The following is a 16,783-nucleotide window of genomic DNA, read 5'->3' as shown; positions in this document are numbered from 1 at the left end:
TAATATGGGACTCATTATCTGACCACTATTGAGCTCATAGTGATAAAATAAGGGAGTGACAGACTTAAGGAAAGTCACTGATGAAGTTGAGATGATCAATGATTTGGAGCAAATTATGGCAAAAAAAACAAAAACAAAAGTAGGGGTTTCATGATTTAGAATAAACCTGCACATGGTACTTGTCTCTGTGATGCTGACTACTTTATTACTCTTATGAGCTACAGTTGTTTGCAAATGTGAGGTTTGTTTTAACTTACAGGGTTTTGTCCTACAGGCAAGCATACAGGCTCCAGGTGGAGCTGGGAATTAAACAAACTTTAACATTTAACCACTGACTAATGTTTTGACACAGGGTTACAGGTTTGGAGTGAAGCTGCTCCAAGAGGGAAACCCTGGAGAATTTTTCAGAGAGAATGTATAACATTCTTGTGCATGTCTCATTGTGTGGAGTTGACACATGGCAAGAGCTGTGTGACAAAAGAGAAGTATCAATTTTTAACTTGCAGGTGTCGTGAGAAGGACCGACTGCAGGGGAACATCCACAAGATGGAAGCTGAGGCCAGGAGAGAGGCTTCAGGAGCACAGCAGATATCCCACAGAGGGCTGTGCTACTGGGCTTCCAGAAGATCGTCGAGAGGAGACTTTGAACAGCAAACATCCAGAAAGAGTGAAAGAGATTTGATGTTGACGTTGAGGTAGTAAAGTAAAATCGCTGTTTATCTTGCTTCGTTGTCGTTAATGGGAATAAGTTTCTAAACCAGCGGGGCCTGTGGTAGCGCAGACCCAACACACTTAAATATACTTAAACTGTTGAATTATTTTTCTGATATAGTTGGGCTTAACTCACTGAACAACATAGGATTCTGGAATATATTGCTAATATGGTCGCAGGCAAACATCTCTGGCGGTGAGTACAGCTCCACATACCACACGGTTGTCTTTTGGTTTTAATATAGGTTATAATCACATTTTAATTAATCTACTTATGTGTGGTGCATTTTAACAGAGGATTAGCCAGAATTCATCAATAAAGATATTATATCTTTTCACACAGAATGGTAGTTCATTTCAGTTTTTACACGTAAGTTGTGAGCAAACCAGAAAAAATTACACATTTTTATGACTGCATCAGCTTTAATGAGATTTTATGTGTGATTATATACATGCATTTTTGCATTTAGATTCAAGATAATAAATTAGAGCTTTAACTGCACAGTGAAGAGTCTGTAGCTGTGACAGGTGGATGTCACAGTGGCAAGACTTTGCATCTTCTTTTTAGATTATGAATTTGGTTGCTGCAGAGTCTTGATCATGCTTGTAAAATGGCACAGAAATTTTACCACTAACAATGTCTGTAAAATGAGCCTCAGAGATGCGATTTTCATTGACTGTCAGACCACAGTCACTGTCTCTTCCTGTTAAACAAGGTAAACTGCATCTGTCTTACTATTACAGCAGAGCTTCACTCACTTTCACTATAATCTAAGCTATACATCAAAGTCCTCACTAGCTCGTCCCCCATCAACCATCAGTCACACTATTTTTGTCTCAAGTAATGTCAACATGTGTGAGAGAGCTTTTGTGTTGCTTTTCCTGTGAGTCTATCTCGTAGCAGAGTACACAACATTGGTCTCCAGCTCTCTCTGTGGGACACGTCTTCTGATTTTTGTTCTGGGAGGGAAACTCAGCCCTGCAGTGATCATGACATCAGAGTCCACATTCTGTAAATAAAAAAGTTGGAAATGTTAAAAGTCACTAATCCTGCACATTATTTATTTATATCTTAACATCCACTAGGTCATAGGCAATCTGTCTAGACTGATCCGAAGGGTTAGACAAAATTTAATTTTAGTTTCTAAAAATGTAAAAATGCATTCAGTTACCACAACCCAAGACTGATTGCTGATGACCAGTGGATGTTAATAGATGAATGATTGATTCAGACAATATATAAATCAATCGATCTGAATCTGCGGTTTAAACAGATTACCTCACTGCGTTGTGGATTCTGTCCATCATCTTGAGCTATTTGATAGAAAAGCTACATCTGTTAGTTATCCACTAAAAACTGCTGCATGTTTAGTTTAATTTAAAACACATAACTACCTGTTTGAACTTTCCTGATCTTGACAACCAGACCAATGATGACCAGTAGAAGGAAAACAGTTAAACTGCCCAGGATCATAGTAGATGGATTTTGTGATCTACCTTCTACAAGAAAGAAAACTAAATTACATTACTTAATACGAATAAATAACAGGAATAATAAATAAGAGTATCTGTAGTTTTTTGACTGGTAATAAAGATAGTACACGTTTTAATTGCCTTAAATGAATCAATAGAGAAAAAATAAAAACAATCTTACCTTGAACCTTTAAATTTGTTGCACCATAAACTATGGACTTTTCAGAACTGGGCAGGCCACAGACATACAGCCCAGAGTCAGATAAATCCACTTGTTTGATCTCAAGAAATAGCACAGAGGTGTTGGATGCCATGTTGAATTTGCCGTTTTGAAATCCTTCATAGAAAGTCACATTACTCTCAGGGCTGACCATAGATGAGATCCTGCTAGCGTTGGGTCTGTTGGTACTTCTGAACCAGAATAAGTGAACAGGATAACTGCTCAGGTTGGAGCACTGCAGCGTGACTTCTTCATCAGGCTGAACCTCCACAGAGTGAAACTTGAAGGCTAAGACAGAGATCCAACCTGGAACAAACAGCGAGCATTATTGACATGTACGTAAGGTTCAGTCCTGCTGGATTACTGTATAGAATCAAGTGTGAGAAAGCGATAAATGTACTTACTGAAGGTGGAGAGTAAAACTGATTTCATGTTCATCTTTCAGACAAGCATTACCTCAGTGTCACTAACTGAACTGTGCTTCAGTAAAAGTGATCTGTACGTAAAGAGGCGGGCTGTGCTTTTATATGTACAGTCAGACTGACAGTGACGGTGCTTTTAGGAGCACAAGTGCAAACGGACACTGAGTAAGAAAACTGGGCAGCATTAAAATCCAGTTTGATACAATTTTTCATGTAAGTAAAGTTTTAGGGTAAAGGGCTAACTGCTTACAAGAGACGTGTCAGTAAATTTATACAGTATTAGATATTCTTTGTTGTTTTTTTGTCGAATATTTATCACAGTCATTATTCAGTCGGTTTTGTTACTGTTCGCAAGTTTTGGTGCAGACTGTTCACTTCACATCTGTCTACAGACGTGAAGTTAAGTGTAATTTCAATAAGTAAGCTCTTTAATCACTCGTTTGCCTTCTCTGTGTTTGGCTGCTGGTCTATTCTTTATCTCACCTCTACTTTCCCACACTGTAAAACTCAATGCTGAAATTATTGCTCCAGTCCAATCTTATCTTTGGCCGCCTTCTTCAAGTCAGTCAGCCTCCATTCTGTGTACTTGAAATAAAACTCCTCATCTTTCATTCTTGCTTGCAAGCTTCTTCGTAGGGACTCTCCAAGTCTTGCAGTGCTCCAGCCAACCCTCTATTCTACCTTCAACACCACACTCTGGAGGGTTCTGTCCTAATTGCAAACCCCACTTCGTCTTAGTTCTGCTATAATGAGCCACAGAGTTTTTCCAAATACCATCATTGACTTCCCTTTACCAATAAACGATGTTCAGTGTCTTCTAATGACCTGTCCTTTTTGAAATGCTGTGCACATCAGTTCCATTATTGAATTCCATCGGAGTGTCTGGAGGTTTTTCAGGGTGTTCCACAGGTGTAGGAAAAGATTTGCTTGAGGTAAAATAAGTTGTTTTTTTGAATTAGTATTGCTATAACCCTGTGCTTTTGCTGCAGAACAACAGCTTTGACAGTAATTTTAATCATTGACTTGGAAATTATTATTCACTGACCAGTAAAAGGAAAACAGTTAAACTGCCCAGGTTCATACTGGATGGATTTTTTGATCCACCTACTACAAGAATGAAAAATAAAGGTTTTGTAGATTCAAATGTGTCTTACTGTGACACTTTCACGTGGTGTGGTTTTGACATTTAATTTCACACAAAAATTTAGCAGACTAAAGGCTCTGCACGTGTCACCTTACTATAACTGAGAGCAGTGAAGCGAGTTTGTGAAGTTAGTTGTGACCTGTACTCTTGAGTTCAGTGAAATAATGTGAAGGTAATTAACCACCAGCATCATGTGACCTGGCCTATGTGTGCTTAGCACACAGGAAAAAACACACTCTGAGCAGCACTCCTAACTAAACCAACTCAGTCTCCACTGTCTCTGAACAGAGTATCAGTTTCATCCCACATATCAGACAGGTCTGGCCCGGATCTGGTGTCAAGCCAGCACTGCTGGTTGACTGGCTGCATGGTAACTGGTATTTCATCCAGATATGTGCCAGATATGTGCCAGATCTGGCGTAGATGGCACTGTTTATGTGATGGCATGCCACATCTGGCCCGATTACGGTTTGGGTTATGTGGCCCAGGCTCATAGAAAACAGGTCTGGCCGGGATCCGGCATCAAGTTGGCACTTCTGACTGACTGGTGTCATGGCAGGGTGTATGTCAACCAGATGTGGGCCAGGTCTGGCAATGATGGCACTATTTATGTTCCTATTTTCCTATTTTAGTTAGAAGACCCAAATGCTTTGTTGCAATACTATACTGCTATGGTAGCCAACATTTCAAATGCAGCATTAACAGGTTTGTGAGTCTACACTTTATCCAAAACCTAGTGAAGGTTTACTCACTGAGTGGCTGTACCTCAGGAGGTAGAGCAGGTCACCTAATGATTGGAAGGTTAGTGGTTCGATCCCTGGTTCCTCCAGTTTGCGTGTCGAGAGTGTGAATGTAGTTAGGAAGCACTCAGTTTACAGAAAGTGTGTGAATGTAGCATGTTGAATAGAGCACTTTGAGTAATCTGCAAGAGTAGAAAAGTGTTGTATAAGAACCAGTCCATTCACTGTCTGAACAGAGTTTCATCATGTTACTTTTGCACTATTATGTTCCGGCACATGTTGTTGTTACATGGCTTGATTAAGGTAGACATTGGGCTGACGTTGGGGGCCAGAGCTGAAACTGTTCTGGGCCAACACAGGAACACCAGTGTGTCTGCAACTGATCTTGTGCTGGGCCATGTGTGGGCCACCTCTGGCAAACCAGATCTAGGCCACCAAAGGGCCGTCATTCTTTGCAGTATGTGGGCCATGTGTAAGCACATTGTGTGGGCCAGATCCGGGCCATACCAATTTTGCTACGTGGGAAAATGACCATAAGAAGTTCTATGATCATTTCAACCATAACTGATAGTATACACATTCCTTATTAGTATGTATGTAAACTGATCCGATCCAGGTTAAAACTGAACTGAGAGGAAAGGCTGACTCATGAAGTATTAAACAGGCAGATGTAAACAGACCTGTTTGTTACTTTGTTTGGACCCCCCCCCCCCACCCCCCACCCCCCCAAATTAGAGGATGTAAGAATTCTTTTTTTCTTTTTTTTTGCCTGTCCCGTTTGATTCTTTTGCCCTCAGAATTGTTGTCTAAAGGCAAAGAAAGATGCCCAACGGATTTACTTTACCAAATGGACCATCCCAGCCTTGCCGTAATGGTCTATTTGATTCACCTTTGCTTTTATTGTTTATTTTAATTTCATTTGCTGAACACGGGACAGACTTGACTGGGGAAAAGAAACAGGAGAGAAAAAGAGGGAAAGAAAAAGAGCGGGGAAGAGGGACAGTGATAAAGGGCAAAAACCAAAAACCAACAAAACAAACAGACAAAAAATACATATATCAATCACCTGGATCACCTGTTGAGAAAGAAAAAAGAGAAAACAAGCAAAGAAAAAGAGAGCAATATAATAAACAACATCATCGCGATGATCTATGTGAATATAACAGTAAATACTAAATATTAAATATTATTGTGCAGCATGTAAGATTGACAGCGCACAGTGTTCTTTGAGGTAGGAGCCAAAAAGGGTGTAGTTTGTGTGTGTGAGCACCCGTGTGTACACCTGTGAGCGTGAGCGTGCTTTCATTTAAAAGGTTCCTTCATGTAATGATCTGCTAGAGGGTGTAGGGAGCCACAGCCCCGTCCTCCAGGGCATGAAGCAGGTATGGAGGAGATCAAGGCTCCAGACATCCAGAGGCCCCAAGAGCAAAGGAGACCAAGGAAGACCAACGGAGGGGCAACCGTGCCACTATCCCGCAAAGAGCTGAGGAGAGCCCCAGATGAGGGGTCGCTCAGCAGCCCGTTGCAGTGATGTGCCAGTGAGCTCCGCCGGCAGCCAGCTGAGAGGCCGAGGGCACCCCACCCCCGAAGGGGCCAGAGCGAGCCCCAGGCTCCAGGCCCCGACAAGCAGTCACAGGAGTGAGCCGGTGGGTACCTGGGCGCCCACCCCCGGAGACAAAGAACCACCAATGCACCGATGTCTTAGGGCGTCTGCCACCGGCAGGGGAAGTGGTGGGGGAGATAGGCCTCCATACCTTGGAGGGCCTGAGATGTCCCCAGAGAGGAGGCGTCTGATACTCGACCTGACATACAGTATAGATACAGACAAACAGGCACACACAGATACAAACATCCATTCCCACCCTCATGCTCTCATATGCACTTACTCCACACTCAACCAACGTGGAGACAGACATAGAGAGACACTGTACACACAATCACACTCCCCAAGCGTACTCTATACCCCCAGGTCTAGGTACCCTTGCCCATGGAGGGGGGAACTGCACCCAGACCCAGGTAAAAAAGGTAGTGCTACCCTTTTCCCTGGGGTGGAGAGAAGCAGACTGCCCCAACTCGGCAGCAACAGGGAGGCCCCACATTCCAGACCCCAATCGGATGGCCAACTCCTCCTTCAAGGATGTAAGAATTCTGAGATCAAGTCACAATACCCATACAAAAAAACTATTTTGGGGTCTCTTTAACGTCCTCTTTTTCTGTTTCAGGATACATCGTGCATTATGACTGTGTACACCGATAAAAAGTTGCTTGCTATTAACTTTTCATTCTTCAGCTCACCACAGAAATACAGCCCAGAGTCAACTGAATCTACTTGTTTGATCTCAAGAAATAGCACAGAGATGTTGGATGTCATGTTGAATTTGCCATTTTGAAATCCTTCATAGAAAGTCACATTGCTCTCAGGGCTGATAATTGATGAGATCCAGCTAGCGTTGAATCTGTTGGTCATTCTGAACCAGGATAAGTAAATACAAAAATGCTAAGGTTGGAGCACTGCAGTGTGACTGCTTCACCAGGCTGAACCTCCACATAGTGAAACTCTAAGGCTAAGACAGAGATCCAACCTGGAACAAACAACGAGTATTAATAAACTTAATATTTAATAACAGTCCCTGTGACATGTCAGCCTGCATAATTATAAACAGTATTAGTCTTTATCTTTATCTGAATAGGACTCCCTAAAGTCTTATCAATTCCCATCATACGCAGTAGTGTTGTTAAATAATAATAATAATGTTGATTTACTTCGAACAAGAGGTGACGTCATTTAGATTTGTTTGACACACAGGAGCACGTATGCTCTGAGCAGCTCTTCCAAATGAACTAACTGAATCGCCTTGTCTTTAAACAAATAGTAGCATTTAACAGTTGAACTGCTTACTGATCAGGAAGAGCCCCATCATGTGGTCAACTGCAATTCACAGCACATGCAGTACTTATTAGAAACATCTATGCATGTCCCCAATAATACATTAATCCAGGCAGTCAATCATCTTGTTAAAAATAAAAATCTTTCACAATGGTTCATGGCTTCTAAAAGTTTGCTAGTTTAATCAGATTGGGGCAGACATAATCCTTTAGTGGGGAAAAATGCTTTATTGATGAGGGCATCAAATACTCTCATTTTGTCAGATGTACACAATATGTACAAATGTACTGGGCCACAGTGCTTAATCTTTAAATACAGGTATTGAAAATCTCATTGCCACTGGTGTATAAAATCAAGTACCCAGCAGTCTGCCTTTCAGATGTTTTAGAAAGAATGGGTTGTTCTGAAGAGTTCACTGAGTTTGACAGTCAGCTTGTGAAATTTGTGAAATTACTGCAAAACGGAAGCATCTAGGAACCAGAACAACTCACCAACAAAGTGGCAGACCACGTAAGGTTACAAAGTGTCGGTGGCTGGGCGTATCACCTCCACCTCAGCCTAATGTGTAAAAGCTGCTGATGCTCTGCTGACTCAGTGACTGCAGAGTTCCAACCTCCTGTGGCATTAACATCAGCAAAAACTAAGCAAAACAATGCACCGGTATATTCATGGCATGGCTGAGGAGCTCCTGTAGGTTTAAGGTGGCCCAGTTACTTTGTCTGTATAGTGTATATCCTGTACAAGGTGTCTGATCACACCAGCCACATAGCAGCGAACAACAGCATTTGATTCCAAGAGTTAATGCTTCTATGTCAGTAGTTATAATCAGTGTTGGTCAAGTTACTTGAAAAAAGTAATCAGTAACTAATTACTCATTACTTCCCCAAAAAAGTAATCCTGTTACCTTACTGATTACTTATTTTCAAAAGTAATTAATTACTTAGTTACTTAGTTACTTTTTAAATCCATCATACAAAATGTAATAAAATGGAAAAGTCTCTTTTTAAAACTTGTTTTATTAGTTTTAACCTTTTAACTTTATGCATCAAGCAAACATTAAATTATATACAACATTCTCTGACTGGAAGAAATTTGTTTAACACTTAAACCTATTTTCTGCACATTCCAGCTCATAAAATAAAATATTTCTTTGTGTTTACACTCACTCTTTCAAATAGATGCAAGTAAAACACAGCAGAAAATAAATAAAGTCAAAGACTAGCGGTCCTGTTGCTCTATTTTCACCTGTAAAGCAGAAGTACGGTAGGCGGAGGTTTACCCTGGTGCAGGTGTGCCGCAGCGGTCAGTGGAAGAATCCGCGAGTTTCTCTGTGAATTTCCCATTACGTGGTTGCGCACTCGGTGTTTGCTTGGAAGTTTAGGGGTTTTTTCGCTGTAAAAAGAGGTTTTCTTCCCACGCACAACGGACACTAATGTCTTTGTCACGTTTTATGGAATCAAACTCAAAGTAAGGTCAGTACTTCCATGCTTTAAACGCTGCACGCTCATACTCTCTCCCACACTCGATATATTATCCATTGTGGATCTGCACACAGCTGTTGCCACGAACGTCGCACTCGCTTACATCATTGTCATGAGAAATCACGGTTTTAGTAACGCAGTAACGCAGCGTACTTACGTGAAAGTAACGGTAATCTAATTACCATTTTTGCAATAGTAATTCCTTACTTTACTCGTTACTTGAAAAAAGTAATCGGATTACAGTTACTGCCCATCTCTGGTTATAATGTCCATAGTGGGAGGGTGGGAGTGAAGCAAGATCCAAGGTTGTCAGCTGAGAGACACTTTAATCTGTTATTAATGTCCCATTGTTTTGATTACTGTTTTTGTTTATACAACGTCTTTTTTATTAAAATAAAAAGTTAAAAGAAGTTAGACTTTCTCTATGTATTCTTGTGTCTATTTTTCATTTAAAGAGTAAATATAGGAGGCATGTCAGGAATATTCAGAAACAGCCTTGAGAAGAGCACACAGAGAAACACTAGTGTAGTGCAGGGAGTGATTGCCTGAATGTCAGACTTCAACATCAGTCTCTCCAGAGCCTGACAACTTCCTGCTGGAGTTTTCCATCTCAGACCCTCCTTCACCTTCTTTGAGGAGTAGCTCACACTGCCATTCATATTGTTTACCCCAAATTCTGACCCTAACAGACCTGAATAATGTGACAGCAGTTTGTCAGATCAGGGACTGTTTTTGTCCAGTTTTACTGAGCCTGTTTAATTTGATTTGAAGCTTTGTATTTTTAGGTGTCAGCACCCTTTGTGGTCTTCTGCTGCTGTAGCCCAATGCAATGGGAATAACATGCTATGTGTAAGGTAACATGAAAGTAATATAATGAAGAATATAACAAATCACTTCAACAAAGAGTACAAACGTAACGTAATGCACTGTATTTAAAAATGTAACAAGTGTAATATGTTTCTTTTAAGTATTTGGTGTAATTACACCCCTAACATATACTGAAGTGAATCTGAATCACAAGAGGAAATAACAAAGGAATCGAGGTGATAGTCTGAGTCAAGGTTAGGAGGGAGCGCCACTTAGTGAAAGAATAGTTTGGTTATTGGTCAGAAACGGATATTAAGATGTCTCTGAATGTGACTTGGGCAGTGAGAGGGGATTTTCTGCCTTACTTGGTGTGAATGGCAAGTGTGATGTGGAGGGAGGCAGGTGGTTTAAGGTAGGGAGCAAAGGAGCGCCAGGAGGTCAGGCAGAAGTGTGCAGAGTGTAAGTGGAAGCTCAAAGCAAGGACATAAACATCTTAGAGGTTTTCAAGGAGTCAATTTACCATGCAGAGTGAGCTAACTATCTTGCAAAGACTGAGTGCCCATGTCATTCAAGTACATTGTGTGTGTGTTTGGATTAATGTTTTTGGGGTTTCTTTACAAATTAAGACCAAATCACAGTAAGAATAGCCTGTCACCGTCATTGCTTCCATTGCTGCCACTGCTACTGGACTCTCATTGCACTACTAATAGAGTAATGCAACACAGATATGCTGTATAAGGTAAATGAACCACAGGCATCAACTAGAATTATGTGAAAAGTGTAGCAATGACACTGAAGAACTGCCTCACCGTGAACGTATCATCCATAAATAGAGTATAATCTGCTGTATAATCAGGGCACACTGGTGACACCAGTAATGTGTACTGATGCGTGTTGTGTGGCATACAGTCATACACAGTGCAAATGCCACAAACATGTTGTTAACCTGCACAGGTGATTGAAGCTGTTTCAGATAAAGTGTGAGGTTTTCACAATTCATTATAGTTAGAAATTTTGTGTTCAAATGACGTAGAACGAAAATTTTTCCACCAAAATTATGAAATGAGCAAATTTTTATGCTCAGAAAACAATTTTCATGTCACAGTTGGTGACCATATAGAAATACGGCTGCTTTTCCTCCTTATTTTGTTGAATTTAAATTGTGTATACATGCTGAATGTTGTTCTTGTATCACCATTTATGTTTCTCTACTTGACTCACTGATATTTAAACTGGTAAGATCCATTTGTAAAGCATTTTTTCTAACACTTTTAAATACAAGCAGCATTTTGTTGTAAACCATCATGTGTGTAAATATATCCTTTGGGCTATGTGACTACCTGATTAGATATTTCTGTTAACTAGCAGTTCAACAGGCCTACTAACAAAGTATGTTAACAATAAAGACATTACAGAATATCTATTTATAAACTCCATTTTAATACTAGAATATTAAAATACAGTTTAACTACTCCTTGTATAATTCCTACAGTGGTTTCAACCTTTATGTTCAATGACACTGCATGACCATAACCAAAGTCATTTTAAGACAGTCATGGTGCTCAGAAGATTATGACCTAAAAAAACAAATGTTTGCAAGACAGCCCTGTGATATTTTCCGTGGTATTCAGACCGCAGCGTTTTGTCTCTTCCTGTTCAACATATCTTAAACACCTTTATGCCCCTCTCACTATTAAACTTAAGCAGAGCCTCACTAACTCTCAATACAAAAAATAGTCTTCATTATTTATCAGTCTTCACTAACTCCTCCTCCATTACCTACCTACCAATCACAATGGTTTGCTCTCAGATAAAGTCAAAGCAGCTGTGGTGGGAGACGGAAAGATAGCTAGAAAGTGAGAAAGTATTAGCAGTTACTGCACATTTTTGTGTTAATCTTTATTAGAAAAAGTGTTTTTTTGTTAAAGGTGGTTGTAAAGATTTACATACACCAACTGTACAGAACTCCACAAGCAGATAAATATGATAGCTTTCACTTTGTGCTGGTGTTCCTGTTATTTTGTGAGTCTATCTCGTAGCAGCGTACAAAACATTTGGCTCCAGCTCCCTCTGTGCCGGCCTTCTCATTTTTGTTCTGGTATGGAAACTCAGTGCTGCATAGTTCATGGCATCAGACTCTGCATTCTGTAATGGAAAATGTTTAAAGTCACTCATCTCAAAGCATTAAATGTTAACCTGTTGACATCCGCCAGGTCACAGGCAGTCCATCAATGGATAGAGCTGTGGTTAGTATAAGATTGACATCCAACTGCTATTTATTGAAATTTAATCTGTTGGCAACGCCCAAATGGGAGAGATGGAAATATGGTAACATTTTCTGCATTTTCAGCATGCAGCTCAAAATATTAAACCCTAACTTAGATGGATTGCTGTTGACTGATGGAAGCTAACAGTTTAAATAACTGAATCAGACAATATATCAATAAATCAACTGGAATATGAATGAAAATAGATTACCTCACTGTGCTGCAAATTCTGCATTTCGTCATGAGCTAAATGGCAGAAACAGTACATCTATCAGTTCTTCACTCAAAACCTTTGCAATTTCAGTTTAAATTCAAACACATAAATACCTGTATGAAGTTTCCTGATGCTAACAACCAGACCAATGATGACCAGTAAAAGAAAAACAGTTAAACTGCCGAGGATCACAGTTGATAGATTGGTTAACCCATCTGCTAAAAGAATGTCAACTATAAAAAAAGTAGCACATATAGGATATTCTGCCTTTGTGACAATTACTCAAAAATCAAAGTAAAAGAACAATCTTACCTTGAACCTTCAAATATGTTGCAGTATAAACCTTTGGCCTTCCCATGTTCAACTCTCCACAGAAATATAACCCAGAGTCAGATGGATCCACTTGTTTGATTTCGAGAAATAGCACAGAGGTGTTGGATGTCATCTTAAATTTAGTATCTTGAAATCCGTCATAGAAGGTAGCACGACTATTAGCAGTGGGCATAAAAGAGATGCAACTGGCATTAAGTCTGTCGGCCAGTCTGAACCAGAATATGTGGGTTGCAAAACTGCTAAAGTTGGAGCACTGCAGTGTGACGTCTTGTCCAGGCTCAACCGCCACAGTGTAAAACTGTGCGAGTGAAACAGATATCCAGCCTGAAACAATCAACAAGTATTCATAAAAGACAAATTTCCAAAGAACGAAACAACACCTAAAACTTATATTGTCAATAAAGTTTTGTAAATGTAATTTAATGGCAACAACAAATTGCAACTAACTACTGATAAAAAATAGATAGGTGTACTTACTGAGAGTAGAGAGTAAAAATGATAGTAAGTTGAAGTTCACCATTGTGCACACGGCCACTGCAACGGCACTAACTGAATGGTGCTCCTGCAAAAGTGATCTCTAGATAAAGAGGTGGGCTGTTCTTATATATTTAAACTGACTGCACTGACTGCAGACCAACTGCACGGGTGCTTGTAGAAAAGCGCAGCAACAAAAATCAGGATATCATCGCTTGTTTGTTAGGTTTGTTTGTTAGACAGTCTCAGTAATGCTTTTGTAAACCTTTCCTGACACTGGCACATTAACTTTGTCTTTGATTTTTATAAATGCAGGACATGATAATAGTCTATGTGATTAAGCTTTGACTAAACCAGCATCTCTCTATCTAGCTAGCTGGATAGCTACTGCAGTTAAAAGTTTATATTCAGGTTAGTATTTTAGAAACAGTCATGCAATAAGAAAGCCAGTTGCTTCATAAATTGCAGGCTGGCGTACATGCGCACAAATAACACAAGTAAATTGACAACATGATTATATCTTTAGTGGATATCTGACCTCTATAAAAGTGATAATTAATTGATAGCAATGGAATGATACCAGTATAAGTTTAACCTTGAGGGTAGTGATGTTAGTTTATGCAAGTCTTACAGTGGCTTGCAAAAGTATTCGGCCCCCTTGAACTTTTCCTCATTTTGTCACATTACAGCCACAAACATGAATTAATTTCATTGGGATTCCACGTGAAAGACCAACACAAAGTGGTGCACACGTGAGAAGTGGAACGAAAATCATACATGATTCCAAACATTTTTTACAAATAAATAACTGAAAAGTGTTGTAGAACCACCTTTTGCTGCAATGACAGATGCCAGTCTTTTAGGGTATGTCTCTACCAGCTTTGCACATCTAGAGACTGAAATCTTTGCCCATTCTTTATTGTTCCTCATTTTAACGTAAGATATCATTCTTAGCTAAGAAAGAACTTGACACATGTTGTGATAAGCTAAACTTTAGAGCTACCAGGACACACCCACCTAGAGGGAAACAGTACTGTTGTTGTTTGCCCTCCAGCCATCCTTTGATTTTAATTTAGCCAGAATGCCAGACAGTTGCTGTGCTAGATGTGATAGGTGTTTATTTACAGCTCATTTAAACGGTAGGAACGCTTTGCCCGACATTGAAAAATACTTGGTCAACTTTACTGTTATACCACAAATTAATGCTACCTGAACTTTTCTGCCCCGACACTGCAAATGTCCAAGTCAACAATATGTAAGATTTACATGTGGTAGTTTGTTTAAGCTAGCTATGTAGCACTGACCTTTGCTTTAACAATGAACATTTCTTTTGTTCTTCTCCAACACAGTGGAATTACTTACATAATCAGACTAAAAATACATGTAGCTGTCTGTACTTGCTTTCAACCTCAGTCCAGCAGGTGGCAGTAAAGAGTATTTGAAACTACTGGCTAAGAGTAAGTGTAGATTTAGTAAAATTGTATTTACATTGTCAACAATGACATCTGTTTGCTGTAATTGGAGGTCACTAAAATTAATGTTGAGCTGGTGTGTAACTTTGCAAAAATAATATTGGACTAGTTTTCTCTGGTCTTCTGTAATTACAGCAGTAGTGACACTTTTCTTTGTAACCCACTGGCTGTCTCAGTGATGCCCATAACACAATGTAGGCTTGACTCTCTGGTATCACTCTTACACACACAACTTAAAGCATTTAACACAAAATCTGATGAGGTTTACATTCATTTAAAAATTTAATTGGCCAGGAAAAGCTGTTTGTTAGCTATTAAAATAGCCCTCTGCAAAGCAAAGCCATCTTACTATTTATCACTGATAAAAGGAAATAAAAATGGCCCAAGGTTTTTTTTTAGTGCTGTACCCAGGCTGACAAGGAGTCAGTCTGTCTGAAGTTTTAAGTGCTGAACATGCATGCATTTCTCCTGTTGTGTAGAGATATTTACACCAGAAGTGTCAATGAGAATAAAAAAAACCCCACATTTGTTATGAGGATGGTCTATTTATTGGATATTGCTTCTAAATATGTTTATTTAGGCTTTCACAGTTTATTTCCCTACACAGAAAAGCTGCCTGTTTTATCATCTACTCGAAACCACAGGCTGTTTCTATTGTGATTGTCATACTGCAGTGTGCTGCTCTCTGCTGATAGAAGTCAATGAAACTCACCCATTTGTCTCTTTCTTTCTGCAAATTAGGATGTCCGGTGCAAAATGAAAAGCAGAAGTGACAACTCTACTCACAGGTGTCTCACAAACAGCAGGGGGGAAATAGCCATTCGTTACACTCTGAGCAGCAATTCACTTCCCTTCTGAACATGTCTGGTGGCAGCATACACAACAGTTGCCTGTGGCCCTCTTTTGTTTTTGATAAAAAGTTACTGTGGCATCGTCCCTAAATATAGCATGTTTAAGGTATGTTTGTTTTGTTTAACTAAGTTGTATGTTTAAAATATCAATAAAAGACAGTATGCAATAACTTATCATATCAATATCATAAAACTGCATTTTATTTGACACAGAACACAGAAACACGCATGTTTAAGCTTTTTAAGTAAAAATGCTTTTTTTTAAACAAGTTAGGTATAAACAAAGTAAGTGTATGAGTCAAAGTATAAAAGACAGCATAAAATCTTTTCAGTCATGAAGACAGATATATATCTAACGGACACACAGCGCTGTGTTACCACATCGGTTCACATGTATTTGTATTAACTGGTATCTTTGATTCAGATTCAGACATGTGGTTGCACATGTAGTATGCATATATACATATACAAGTCAAAGTTTGATCCAGGTTCCACAATGAAATACTCTGTTGTTCAGAAATGTAGGTGGAATTTACTGTTTTATTAGAGATTCTGTAACAAGAAAGATGCAACTTAACAGGTGTCAGAATTTTCATCACAGTTGTGTTTAAACCATGTACCAAAAAAGTGCCACTAAAAAAGGAGAAAAACTAGAGACTATCTGGTAGCAGCATAGATCACATTTGACTCCATTTGGTTTCTTTTTGCTTTCGGCTGAAACTTTACTGTAGCATAGTTCAAGTCATCATTGTCTCGACTCTGTGAAAAGAACATTCACAATGAATAATAATTACTTATAAGGTGATTATTTGCTTAGTAGATCATATATTTGCAATACAACATACAGACAATGCAAATATATAGGAACACATCAAATGTTAGTGGTATATGAGCTAGTTTTGTTTGGGCCTTGTCAAAGTACAAAAGTACATTTTAAATTTAGTCACCTCACTTTGGTCCAGATGCGGTTGTTCTTTAGAAGCTAGAAGGCAAAAACACCACAGTTACTCTCTGTTCATTAGTGCACATCATGAAGATTAAACACAAGAAAAGCTGTTGTATGTTTTAAAAAGTACCTTGCTTAAGTTTCCCGTTTTGAACAACCAGTCCAATGATGACCATTAGGAGGAAAACAGACAGAACACCCAAGGTGACGCTCGTCAGCTTAGCTGCAACGTCAGACTCTTCTACAAGAAAAATGCAGAAAATTAAAGCCTCCAAAACTGTTTTATGGCTTTTAAATCATGTGCATGTGCACAATAAAATACATTTTTAGAAAAATCTTAC

At 39.3% G+C, this 16,783-nt stretch overlaps 1 protein-coding gene and 1 pseudogene across 1 annotated transcript; both read right to left on the bottom strand.

Annotated features, from left to right (window-relative positions):
* Nucleotides 1-1,601: 1,601 nt before the first annotated feature.
* LOC102212267 (Ig heavy chain V region 7-39-like) lies at nucleotides 1,602-7,628 on the bottom strand (annotated as a pseudogene).
* Nucleotides 7,629-11,913: 4,285 nt separating this feature from the next.
* On the bottom strand, nucleotides 11,914-13,219 carry LOC102199857 (uncharacterized). Its single transcript, XM_005741814.1, has 5 exons — nucleotides 13,177-13,219; nucleotides 12,679-13,023; nucleotides 12,480-12,581; nucleotides 12,364-12,398; nucleotides 11,914-12,030 (listed from the first exon to the last, which is right to left on the bottom strand). The coding sequence occupies exons 1-5, from the start codon at nucleotides 13,217-13,219 to the stop codon at nucleotides 11,914-11,916; spliced, it is 642 nt and encodes a 213-aa protein (XP_005741871.1).
* Between the last annotated feature and the right edge of the window lie 3,564 nt (nucleotides 13,220-16,783).

Source organism: Pundamilia nyererei, unplaced genomic scaffold (assembly GCF_000239375.1).
Source record: "Pundamilia nyererei isolate P.nyererei 1_Seehausen unplaced genomic scaffold, PunNye1.0 scaffold00114, whole genome shotgun sequence".
Taxonomy (NCBI): Eukaryota; Metazoa; Chordata; class Actinopteri; order Cichliformes; family Cichlidae; genus Pundamilia; species Pundamilia nyererei.
Note: the sequence above shows the minus strand (reverse complement) of the source record. Positions and strands in the feature narration are given on the sequence as shown.

Excerpts from the sequence above, each read along its gene's own strand:
- LOC102199857 (XM_005741814.1), bottom strand. The coding sequence starts at position 13,219 with ATGGTGAACTTCAACTTACTATCATTTTTACTCTCTACTCTCA. Across the intron at positions 12,582-12,678 it reads AACATATTTGAAGGTTCAAG|ATGGGTTAACCAATCTATCA; the intron begins GTAAGATTGTTC and ends TTCTTTTAGCAG. Across the intron at positions 12,031-12,363 it reads AGAATTTGCAGCACAGTGAG|AATGCAGAGTCTGATGCCAT; the intron begins GTAATCTATTTT and ends TTTCCATTACAG.